General features: G+C 34.7%; 1 protein-coding gene across 1 annotated transcript in view; it reads right to left on the minus strand.

Moving 5' to 3' along the window:
- Positions 1-13,524, minus strand: part of LOC127837454 (nucleoporin NUP188-like) — a 123,941-nt gene that overhangs the window by 9,145 nt on the left and 101,272 nt on the right. The window contains exons 37-41 of the mRNA XM_052364578.1: positions 12,208-12,312; positions 11,551-11,709; positions 10,637-10,774; positions 10,100-10,174; positions 3,063-3,184 (exon numbers count right to left, since the gene is read on the minus strand). Coding sequence (XP_052220538.1) covers positions 3,063-3,184; positions 10,100-10,174; positions 10,637-10,774; positions 11,551-11,709; positions 12,208-12,312 — 599 coding nt within the window. The remainder of the gene's footprint in view (positions 1-3,062; positions 3,185-10,099; positions 10,175-10,636; positions 10,775-11,550; positions 11,710-12,207; positions 12,313-13,524) is intronic.

Consider the following 13,524-nt stretch of genomic DNA (forward strand, 5'->3'; position numbering starts at 1 on the left):
CCCATATTAAAACATTGACCTAGACATTATCTAGATACAACTTCTGACCAAGTTTGGTGAAGATAGGATGAAAACTACTTGAATTAGAGAGCCGACAACATTGTGATGTTTAAAACTCACTAAGTGACCCCGTGACCTTGTTTTTGACCCGCAATGACCCATATTCAAACTTGCCCTAGACATTATCAAGATACAACTTCTGACCAATTTTGATGAAGATTGGATAAAAACAACTTGAATTAGAGAGCGGACAACATGGTGAGGTTTAAAACGCACTAAGTGACCCTGTGACCTAGTTTTTGACCCGGCATGGCCAATGTTCGAATTTGACCTACACATCATCTAGCTACAACTTCTGACCAAGTGTGGTGAAGATCGGATTTAAACTACTTGAAATAGAGAGCAGACAACATGCTCAATGTGTAAAACGTATTAAGTGACCCTGTGACCTAGTTTTTGATCTGGCATGGCCCACGTTCGAACTTGGCCTTCAGATCATCTAGATAAAACTTCTGACCAAGTTTGGTGAAGATCAGATTAAAACTACTTGAATAAGAGAGAGGACACCATGCTGAATTTTAAAAAATGCACTAAGTGACCCCGTGACCTAGTTTTTGACCCTACAAGGCCCATGTTCAAACTTGGCCTTAAGATCATCTAGATACAACTTCTGACCAAGTTTGGTGAAGATCAGATGAAAACTACTTGAATTAGAGAGCGGACAACATGCTGAATGTTTAAAACGCACTAAGTGACTCTGTGACCTAGTTTTGACCCGGAAAGGCCCATTGTCGAACTTGGCCTAGACATCATGTAGATACAACTTCTGATCGACAAGTTCACTCCTATATACCCCCCTAAACTTCGTTTGTGGGGGTATATATTTTTTTTGGGGGAGGGGGGGGGAAGGGTAAGGGGGGGGGGGGGGTGAGAGGGGGGTTAAAAGTGGGGTGGGGTAATTTATTAGATGATGTTTAAAAAAAAAAAAATTTTTTTTGGGGGGGGGGAGGGAGGGGAGGTTGGGGGGGGGGGGGAGGGATTCTGGGTAGGGGTGTGGGGTATTGTTTGGGTGGAATCCATTGTGGTATTCAGGTAAGTGTTGTTTTGTCAAAGTAATAATAAAATGTGATCATAAATAAAGAAGTTATGGCAATTTAAGCAAAATGTTCAATTATCTACGTGTAAAAGGGGCCATAATTATGTCAAAATGCTTGATACAGTGGTCTGCTCTTGTTTATAGGTTGGGGGTCATGTTGGTAAACAAGTATGCAACATATAAAAGCAATATGTCAAAGGCATAGGAAATATTTGAGGGTAGTACGCAAACTTTAACATAGGTTTATCAATAATGTGCATATTCTAAGTATAAAAGGGGCAATAATTATGACAAAATGCTTGATAGAGTTGTCTGCTCTTGTTTATAGGTTGGGGTGAAGTTGGTAAACAGGTATGCAAAATATGAAAGCAATATGTCATGGGACAATGAAAATAAATGGGGGTAGTACGAACATTTTAACATTTGCTGCATATTCTAAGTGCAAAAGGGGCCATAATTATGACAAAATGCTTGATAGAGTTGTCTGCTCTTGTTTATAGATTGGGGTCATGTTGTTCAACAAGTATGCAAACAAAATATGAAAGCAATATGTCAAGGGACAATGAAAATAATTGGGGGTAGTACGAAAACTTTAACATTTGCACACTTACGGAAACGTCGACACCGGGGTGAGTAGGATAGCTCCACCATATATTTCATATATAATATATAAAAAAATGGGGGGGGGGGGCGGTGGTGGCGGTGGGGGGGGGGGGGGGGGTATAGTGTGAGGGTGTAGTCATTTTTTTGGGGGGGGGGGATTCTGAGGTGGGGGCGTGGGGGATGGTTTGGGTGGAGTCTATTGTGGTATGTCAGGTAAGAGTTGCGATGTCAAAGTATCAATCAAATCTAATAATAAATAAAGAAGTTATGGCAATTTTAGCAAAATTTAATAATTTTACCTTTATAGTCAAGGTCATTCAAAGGTCAAGGTAAAATTCAACTTGCCAGGTACAGTACCCTCATGATAGCATGAAAGTATTTGAAGTTTGAAAGCAATAGCCTTGATACTAAAGAAGTAAAGTGGATCGAAACACAAAATTTAAACATATATTCAAAGTTACTAAGTCAAAAAAGGGCCATAATTCTGTCAAAATGACAACCAGAGTTATGCAACTTGTCCTGTACTGTCCCCTTATAGTTTGTGAGTGTTCCAAGTATGAAAGCAATATCTATTATACTTTAGGTGTAAAGTGGACCAAAACACAAAACTTAATCAAATTTTCAATTTCTAAGTATAAAGGGCCCATAATTCTGTCAAAATGCCAGTCACAGTTAAATAACTTTGCCTTCACAGTCCCCTTAAGATAGTTAGTAAGTGTTGCAAGTATGAAAGCAATAGCTTTGATACTTTAGGAATAAAGTTGACCTCAACACAAAACTAAAACACATTTTCAATTTTCTAAGTATAAAAAGGGCACATAATTCTGTCAATATGCATGCCAGAGTTATCTAACTTTGCCTGCCCAGTCCCCTCATGATAGTAAGTAAGTGTACAAAGTTTGAATGCAATAGCATTGATACTTTCTGAGAAAAGTGGACCTAAATACAAAACTTAACCGGACGCTGACGCCAAGGGGATGACAATAGCTCATTTTTAAAAAAAACAAAACAGATGAGCTAAAATGAGTAAATATTAGACCTCAGTATGTGATCTTGACCGTACCACCTCAAGAACTGAGTATTACCTGTGACACACAGCAAGATGAAAGATACCACTTGTTTAAGAGTTATTTCAAAATGCTTTCATGCATAGTGGAGTAATGGCTAACTCATCAATAATTAATTGAATTTGTGATCTTCAACCTCAATGAGTAACCTTGAACTTGCTTCTGGAGTTAAAAGAATTGCAGGTAACTCAGCCCCCAGGTGGTTGATAACCTTGGTAGAATCCTAATAAAAGAATGCATATTTAATGTGTAATATTTGACCTCAGTTTTCTCAGAACAACTCTCCAAACTCAGACCTGTTCTGGACTTGCAAGTGGTGCCTGCTGGGATGGTCAAGGTCCTCTGTGGACGTCTGATGCTGTAGAGAGGGTGTCCGGTTCAGTGCCCGTCCGTTGAGCTGCTTCTCAACCCCCTGTTGCTGCACAAAAAAGGGATATACCATACGCAATCATGTATATTAATTATGCACACCCGATTTTTAGATGCCAACATGGGGGAAAAAAGGTTTCTCATCAAGTCAGTCAGAATAGAATTGTACCAATGTATAATGATCACCAACTTTCCAATTGAAATTTAGGAGTATAAAGCTGCCCTTAATCCATGGTAAAGTACCTTAAAATGTTAAAAAAAATATGGGTACTTTATTAGTTCAGCTGTCTCCATAATTTGGGGCTTTTATTTATAGTTTTTTGTGTATTTTATTTTTAATACTGTTTTTTTGTTATTACTTTATTTTTATACAGTTTTTGTATTTTCTTTTTTATACAGTTTTGTTGTGTTAATTATATTTATTGATTGCAAGCTTTCATACTCCATACTGATATATGACAAGAATATGACTAATATTATTACAGCTGCACACAGGAAAGATATATGCCAACACTTTTCATAAGAACATAATTTCTTTTAGCATACATTCCCCATCATCCATAATGTTATTATGTTATAGATATTTTGTTTTCCTTTTCATAAAAACATAATTTATACTAAATACTGTATGTCCTATTTGTTTTTGCAGCAGAGCAGGGTTTTTGCGTATATTTTTGGTGGTGCAGACATGTTTGTCTGTGTTCTTTGCTTTTTGTTCCTTGTTTTAAATTCCTGTTTACATGCTTTTATATCTTTCATAAGTGTATTGTTAAAATTTTGTCTGCTTTATATGCCACTGAAAATTTACCATATTCTATATTATGATCGAATACTGATACTATGTTTTGTAATCCTTTGTTATGACTGAACTACACATGATTTCCTTTAACTGTCGGGGTTTGAACGATAGTAGAAAGAGATTTGATGTAATGAATTATTTAAAAAAGCTTAATGCTGATATCTATTGTTTACAAGATGTTCACTGGAATGCACAAATGGAGAAAAATATATACTCACAATGGGGTGGGGATTGCTACATTAGTTTTGGGTCAACTAATTCGAGGGGTGTCGCCATATTATTTAAAAATAAATTACAAATTACAGTGAATTCAGTCGAAAAAGATGATTATGGAAATATGATAGCCCTGAATCTTAGTTTCTGTTCCAAACAGTTCACATTACTAAACTTATATGGCCCAAATACAGACAACCCGTCCTTTTATAAACAAGTATTTGATACAATTGATAAATTTGGCAATACAATGTATATTATATGTGGAGACTTTAATTTAGTGCTTGACCCACTGTTGGACTATACTAACTATAAACATTTAAATAGTAATAGGAAAGCTAGAGACTTGTTATTGGGGGAAATAGTTAAAAGGGAATTGAAGGACACATTTAGATATATAAACGGTGAGAAAAAAGGTTACACGTGGAGACGTACTAACCCATTGCAACAGGGCCGTCTGGACCTTTTCCTTATTACAAATAATATGATTGAATATTTATTAAATGCTCAAATACAATTAAGCTACAGATCTGATCATTCTATTATTGACATGGTTATAAGTTTCGAAAAAATTATACACTGTAAAGGTTTATGGAAATTTAATAACTCGTTACTATCCGATATTGAATTTTTGCGAGTAATTAATACTGTGATAGAAGATATTAAACGGCAATACTGCATTCCTATATATAATTTAGACACATTAAACGAGATTGAAGATAGCCAAATACAGTTTGTCATAAATGATCAACTTTTCTTAGAAACACTTTTAATGGAGATTAGAGGCAAGACCATCTCTTATTCAAGTCACCGAGCAAAATTAAGAAGAACACAGGAAAGTATATTAATATCAAAAATTGAAATATTAGAGCAATCACTGACTGAAGAAAATAAGGATTTATTAATTACATTAAAAAATGAACTAGAAACTATTAGACAAGAAACTATGAAGGGTTGCTTTATACGTTCCCGTTCAGACTGGATAGATAATGGAGAAAAACCTACTAAAATGTTTTGTAACTTGGAAAAACGTAATTTTCTTTCCAAAAATATATCTTGTATTCAGAGAGAAGATGGAACATTTATATATGAACCTGAAAATATTCTTAAGGAAGCAAACAGCTTTTACAAAATTTTATATTCAGAACAACCCACAACCAACCCTGATCTCAAAAATGAATTTAAAAATGATGAATTGCCCAAATTAACAAATTTAGAGGCGGACATGTTAGAGGGTATTCTTTCCTTACAAGAGGTGTCATTAACGCTTAAACACATGAAAAATGACAAAAGTCCAGGCTCCGATGGATTCTCAGCAAATTTCTTTAAAGTTTTTTGGCAAAAATTGGGGAGTTTTGTGGTAAGAAGCATTAATTATTCATATAATATAGGGTCAATCTCAATAACTCAAAAGCAGGGAATTATAACTTGTATTCCAAAGGAGGTTAAGCCTAAACAATTTTTAAAAAATTGGAGACCAATTTGCCTGTTGAACACAGTTTATAAATTAGCATCAGGAACGATAGCTAACAGACTTAAGTCAACCTTAAACAAATTAGTGAATAATGACCAAACGGGTTTCATTAAAGGCAGGTACATGGGAGATAACACACGATTATTATATGATATTATGAGTTATATTGAGTGCAACCAAATCCCTGGCCTGTTGATGCTAATTGATTTCGAAAAAGCGTTCGATACTTTATCATTCAGTTTTATAAAACAAGTGTTTGATTTTTTTAACTTTGGGCCAATGTTTAAGAACTGGATAGCGCTTTTTTTAATAATATGGAAAATGCGGTCCAGTTGAATGGGTTTTTTGTCAGACTTCTTTATAATAGGACGAGGTTGTCGTCAGGGAGACCCTATTTCAGCATATATATTTATCCTTTGTGCAGAAATACTAGCTATTAAAATAAGAAAATGTAAGCAAATGAATGGAATAACAATTGACAATGAAGAATATAAGATATCACAATTTGCTGATGATACCTATTTATTAATGGACGGGTCGGAAGAAACCTTGAATACTGCATTACAATTGTTGCACTCCTTCTCACAATATTCAGGCCTGAATGTAAACTTTGAAAAAACTCATGTTGTCTGGATAGGATCTTTAAAATACAGCACACGGTCCATAAAAACAAGATGGAAACTAGTGTGGGGATGTACCCAATTTAAATTATTAGGTTTAAATTTCGATGTTGAGCTACCTAAAATGATTGAGCTAAATTATAATGACAAATTAGTTAAATTAGACAATATCATTGCACATTGGAACAGAAGAGAGCTAACTCCCTTAGGTAGGATAACTGTTGTTAAGACCTTGATACTTCCAATGTTTATTCACCTGTTTGTCTCCTTGCCACAACCCGGAGAGGCTATTTGTAAAGTTTTAAATGATAAAGTACTCAAATTTGTGTGGCAAGGGCCTTCAAAAATCAAAGCAAAAGTCATAACAAAAGATTTTGATGAAGGGGGACTCAAAATGGTGGACATAAATGCATTTATGAAAAGTTTAAAATTATCATGGATAAGAAAAGTTATTCAAGGCCAGAACAAATTTACATCCTTGGCTAGAAAGTTAATAGATTTTAATATACTATGTAATACAGGCAGTTTATACGCAATTTCAGCTGTTAAAAATATAACCAACGCTCTTTGGATAGATGTTTTAACAATATATTCTGACTTTTTTAAGAGTATTAATATTGACTCTGTTGATAAACTTGTAGATATGCCTTTTTTTTTTAATAACTGTTTATTAATCAACAATAAATACATTTTTTGGAAATATTGGTATGATGATGGCATTCGGTTTGTTAAAGATATTATTAAAGACAGTGGGCAGATTTTGTCACTGCAAGAGCTACAAGCCAAAATGAATAAACCGGTAAACTTTTTACATTATGAAGGTATAAAAAAGGTTCTTTCCACATACATTGTCTCGGTGCAAAATGTAAAATTAAAAGATTATAAAGTACATTCATATCCCATTTTGTCGACCTATATAAAACCTATCATTCTGAATTCTTGTAATAAGTTACTATACAATATGTTAAAAGAGAACTCTGAAATCCCCACATGCCAAACAAAATGGAATGAATACTTTGCAGATGACTCCATACAATGGAAAAATGTCCATGGACAAGTGTTTAAAAAAACGAATAATACATATATTCAATGGTTACAAACTAGAATTATCCACAGAATATTGGGAACAAACACACTCCTTTTTAAAATGGGCTTGTCCAATAGTAAAACATGCACTTTTTGCAAAATGTCAGAAGAATCAATTACCCATTTATTCTGGGATTGTAACACAGTAAAAATACTTATTAAAGATATCTCGGATAGCTTAAAAAACGCAAATATACAAATAGTAATAAACAGCAAAATGTTCCTTCTTGGTGATACAAACGTAAATGATAACTGCTTTATTCTTTTCATGGAAGTTAAAAAGTACATTTTTGAATGCAAAAGGAAAGAAGTAATTCCACATTTTCAGGGATTTAAGGCTAGCCTAAAATTATCTTTAAATATATATGAAAACACAACTAATGAATCAAATAAAGGATTTTTTTGGATAGTTATAAGATTAACATGTAATTCATAATTGCATGAATAACAAAAATAACTGTTATTAACTCGCATTATATATGAAACCTGCAAAATGTGTTTTCTTAACTAAGTGTCACTATGTTGTTTGCATATTGATCATAAAGTTTATATTGATTGTGTTGTAAACTGCACTCTAAGTGTAAAATCAAACTTTGTTAAAAAGGTCCATTTTTAATGACACTATCAAATGTACTAGGTTTTATTTTTTTGAACACTGTAACCATAGTAGTTGTAAATATGACTCTTTTCTTGTATTACTATGTTGTTTGCAATTTGATCATAAAGTTTATATCAATTGTGTTGTAATCTGCACTAAAATTGTAAAATCAAACTTTCTTAAAAAGGTCAATTTTTAACGACATTAGCAAATGTACTATGTTTTATCTCTTTATCTCTTTGAACACTGTAGCCATAGTTGTTGTAAATCTGATCCTTTTCTTGTTTAAGAATTAACACTTAATATTATTGTGCTATACATAAATATTTATTTAAGTTAAGTAAAAAAGGTAAAAAGGTTGAAGGAAGTACGATCCTAATTCAGCTTGAGTAATGATTGTATTAAAATAGCGAAAATACATTACATATGGTAATTTAAGTATATGAACGAACATGCCATTGTAAATTGTGTGTATATGTATATTTTATGAATGAATAAAAACATTTAAACAGGAAAAAAAAAAAAAAAAAGATATATGACAAGAAAACTACATGAAGGGAAGAGAATACTAGTTTCATACTGGATTAAGATCTTAATTAGTGACACTGAGGGACAATATCTGTTCTCATAAAGACTTCAAGTAGTGGATTTATTTCCGTCTACGTATTAAGAGGTTCCAGGTTCTATACCAAATCTTGGTGAACTCTAAGATCTTGCAACACCCAAGAACTGGTTTTAGCTAAAAATCAATAGGGTCTAAATAAGCCCTAAGTTTTCAATGCAATCCAGCTAAAACAAGGGCAAACTGGAGCTTTGTCCCAGAAGTGACGAATACGCCCACATGCCGCATTGACACAGAATATTTTGCATGTTGTCTTCACATTAAACAGCGGAAACCATGCTCAATGTTTAAAACGCACTAAGTGAACCCTTAACCTAATTTTTGACCCAGCATGGCCCATGTTCCTACTTTACCTACACATCATCTAGATACAAATTCTGATCAAGTGTGGTGAAGCTTGGATGAAAACTACTTGAATTAGAGAGCAGACACCATGCTGAATGTTTAAAGCGCACTAAGTGACCCGGTAACCTAGTTTTTGACCCGGCATGACCAATATTCGAACTTGACCTAGACATCAACTAGATACAACATCTGACCAAGTTTGGTGAAGATCGGATGAAAACAACTCGAATTAGAGAGAAAACACTCAATACGGACCGAAAGACCAACCAACCGACCGACAGACAAGCTCACTCCTATATACCACTCATAACTTCGTTTGTGGGGGTATAATAACACTACACCACTTTGTTCAAGGGCAAATAACTCAAGTGTGATTGGATCACTGCAGATGATACAATCTCTTGCACATTTACACTTCTTGTTCCACAAACTTATAACATTTTATGCTGACTGGCCAAACAAACATTTTTGGTGATTCAAATATATACTTTCTAAGGTTTAATCCTTTTCCCCATAAGATAATGGCTTACGCAACCAGCATAAAAGCAGAACAGCCTGCGAGTAACTCGCAGTCTGTTAAGGTTTTATGCTGTTTGCTGCTCATCAGTATCTACAGTTTGCAGATGAAGCCATAATAACTTGAATCTAGTAAGAAAGGTCTTAAATTAAATTTAAATTTTTAAGGGACTACAAATGCATCAAAATATGTATTTATTTATATGATCTGTTTTCAGTAGGAGAGGTGGCCGAATTCCGGCACTTGAAGATTTCTGGAGAAGCTAACCCACCTGGGGAGGTATAGTTAGGGATAGCAGGTATGTATTTATAATATTAAAATATGTATCTAAGGGGTAAAGGGTAAAACTTAAAATGTTATTTCAACGTAACAAGTATTAACCCTTAAAGCGCTGGAGCCGAATTTTAAAGGCCTTTGCAAACAGTTTGGATCCAGATGAGACGCCACAGAACGTGGCGTCTCATCTGGATCCAAACTGTTTGCTATTCTGATAGTATTCTTTGAAAAAAAATGAAGAAAATGCTTATTTTAGAAATTCAGCAGACGACATTTTAGCAGAAGACAAATTACCCAGCATGCAAAGGGTTAAGAAGAGTTGAAAAAACTTAGCAACACAGGCCACCCTCAGCAACACAGGCCACCCTTAGCAACACAGGCCACCCTTAGCAACATAGGCCACCCTCAGCTCACCTCCAAGATTAGTTGAAGGTACCTGGGTCTGATCAGGTAGGAAATGAAGGTCTGATTCATGCACAGGATTCCAGTCTGAAATGAGAAAGTGCTCCATTTATCATAATGCTAAATGATTTTATAGAAGAATTCTTTAGGTGTCATGTAAACTTTTGCTTTACATGCCCACTAGCATTCACACTGCTATTTCATGTACATAGCAGACAACTTTTTTAGCCTTTCATTTCTCGTTTATTTGTTCTTATATTTTGATATATAAACAGAAAGCCTTGCCGTTTAAACCTTTCTTCAACACGTCCTAAAAATTCAAGTACACAACTACACTTACATAGTTTTCAAAGTTGATACAGTTATTTAAGAAATACCCATGATATGTCAATTTCAAGCTGTTTGTAACAACAGTTAAACAACAAACAAAAAAATCTTACTTTCAATGTGAAGGAATCAACCTACAAAAAACTACACAAGCGTATATATAAAGCACCTCTAGCAGTCTACATTCAACCACACAGGCATAAGTGTACAAGCACCCCTTACCAGTATTTTGTTGAGTGTCTCAGGAAGATGTAGCCTCCATTCCCTGCTGTAAGTTGCCAGTTCTCCCACAAACACACAGGTCCTCTCCACCTCTAGGAACGTTTCCGGACAAAGACTAAACCTCGCCATCTCCAAACACTAGGAAATAGGGACAAATATAATACTTAACCCTTTCTTTTATGCAACCTGCATAAAACCAGAACTGGTAGTCTGTTCAGGTTTTATTTTGTTTGCTGCTCATCAGTGTCTTAGTGTAGATTTCCTATAGATGACCTAGAATTGATTTACACTAGCTTATAATCTTTGTAATAGAGGTCAGAACTGACATCAAAAATGTTATTTTGTTTACCTGCAGGACATTATTAGATGTTTGCCAACTTTATTGGTTTTAGGCCTTTTTTTTGTTTTTTAAAATAAAAACAATAAATTTTGAAACAAATGTTGGTATATTTAAACAGAAAACCATGTAAGTGTCAAATAAAGATAAAATTATATTTGTGTCATTAAACATGAACCACTTGCCAAGATTCCCCGTCCAGTTTTCTGAACTTGTTAAACTTCCATTTTTATTCCATAGCAAACATAATATATTTTGCACAATATATATAATATTTGAAAAACACAAAATGAATATATTTGTTTCAATTTTTTTTAGATATTATTTATGGTACATAGCATCTATAAAGACTAATATTGCTGTGAAAAAAAAATTGTTTAAAAAAGAGTCAATCTTAAACATGATTTACCAAACAGTTGACCAACATGGAATAGCGCACAAGTACATAAAGATATGGTTAAAAAGAAATTTCTCTGTATTCAACTCTCAACTAGTTTCATTTACATATAATATTAATTGATAACAATCCCGCTCTTGATCACATCCCTAAAAGTTGAAAGCTTGAATATTCCTTTACCTGCTGAATTCTATCCTGATGGCAGCCCACAAAGTTGAAGGCGTCCTCCAGGAATGCGAACCTGAGTCTCTCCAGCAGACTCGAGTACAGCTCCAGGCCCATACAGTACACACCCATCCAGCTCCCTGACTGACTGCCAGACACCTTGGACTTCTTGCTCTGCATTACAAGCAAAGGTGGTGCTATTGGCAAATGGGAAAATAAGGATGCTTGCTCTGGATTTAAAGCAAAACAGGGCTATTGGCACATGGGAAAATAAGAGTGATATCACCTTCTGGCTCTTAATTTATGTCTCATGGATATTAAGCTATATGTAGTCAGTGTTTCTGAAATCTATAGGTATTTTTTCTTAGCAAAAAAAAGGCATCATATGCGTTAAGGAGAAACTTTTCAGATTTTTGGGGGCCAAAAAAACCCCAATGCATGCTAAAATCTGTGAAAATGTTAATATTGCTCAATCATTAACCCCAGTATGTTTGTCACACATCATGCATCTGTATTTATACCGAGTGAAAAGAACGCTATTAGATCTTGTTTTTCGTTTCAATGCCATTCAAACATATACCTATTATAAATGTTTTATGAAATGTTATGTATAATAATGTGTAATGTTTAAATAAATATGTTTAAACCAATCAATAAGCGCCTGCTACATACCGGTGTAGGCCTCTGGTACATGTTGGTGTCCATGTTCTGGTAGCACCTCGTGACAGACAGACACACATGGTGTGTAAGGCCTGCAGTGGCCAGCGCTTCAGCACCCTGAGGACAAAGTTTAGTTGAAACTCAAATTGAGTGCTCTTCTGTATGATATGCAGGTTTCTTTCCTGCTTTTTAAAAAAGGCCATAAAACGAGCCAATCCCAAGGCTAACAGACCTGATCACAAACCGAAATAAAAAAAAACATTCCCCAATTTCCAGAAAGAAGTTTAAAATGATTATTTTATCTCAGTTTCATTTCACAAACATCTAACAAAGAATCAACCTTAATTGTTTCTGATTTTGTCCTGAAGTGTCAATATTTGTTGATTAAACAAATCTCTGTTTGGTCCATTTTGTTGATAAACAATAATAACAACAAGAGCATCTATTTTTCTTTTTAAAGGTGTAGGGACCTATCTCAATATCAATCACAAAGGAGGGAGGGGTGGAGTGGAGAGGGGTGTATAGTGTGGGGGTGTGGTCATTTTTTTTTGGGGGGGGGGGATTCTTGGGTGGGATGGTTGGACGGTATTTCAAAAATAAAATAATAAAAATAAATATTTGTGTTTTTTAACCATGTTTGAAAAAAACAAGAGATGTGTTTATCAGAAACACAATGCCCCCTATTGCACTGCTTTGAATTTTTTTTTACCTTTTACCTTGAAGGATGACCTTGACCTTGAACTTCCACCACTCAGAATGTGCAGCTTCATGATAACACTGCTTTGATTTTATTTTTTTTTACCTTTGACCATGAAGGATGACCTTGACCTTGAAGAATGACCTTGACCTTGAACTTCCACCACTCAAAATGTGCAGCTTATGAGAACACCGCTTTGATTTTTTTTATTTATTTTATTGACCTTTGACCTTGAAGGATGACCTTGACCTTGAAGGATGACCTTGACCTTGAACTTCCACCACTCAAAATGTGCAGCTTCATGAGAACGCCGCTTTGAAATTTTTATTTATTTTTTTACCTTGAAGGATGACCTTGACCTTGAACTTCCACCACTCAAAATGTGCAGCTTCATGATAACGCAGCTTTGATTTTTAATTATTTTTTTTTGACCTTTGATCTTGAAGGATGACCTTGATCTTGAAGGATGACCTTGACCCTACACCACTCAAAATGTGCAGCTTCATGATAACGCCGCTTTAAGATTATTTTTTTTTTACCTTTGAGCTTGAAGGATGACCTTGACCTTGAAGAATGACCTTGACCTTGAATTTCCACCACTCAAAATGTGCAGCTTCATGATAATGCCGCTT

The sequence above is a fragment of the Dreissena polymorpha genome, chromosome 7 (genome assembly GCF_020536995.1).
Source record: "Dreissena polymorpha isolate Duluth1 chromosome 7, UMN_Dpol_1.0, whole genome shotgun sequence".
Classification (NCBI taxonomy): Eukaryota; Metazoa; Mollusca; class Bivalvia; order Myida; family Dreissenidae; genus Dreissena; species Dreissena polymorpha.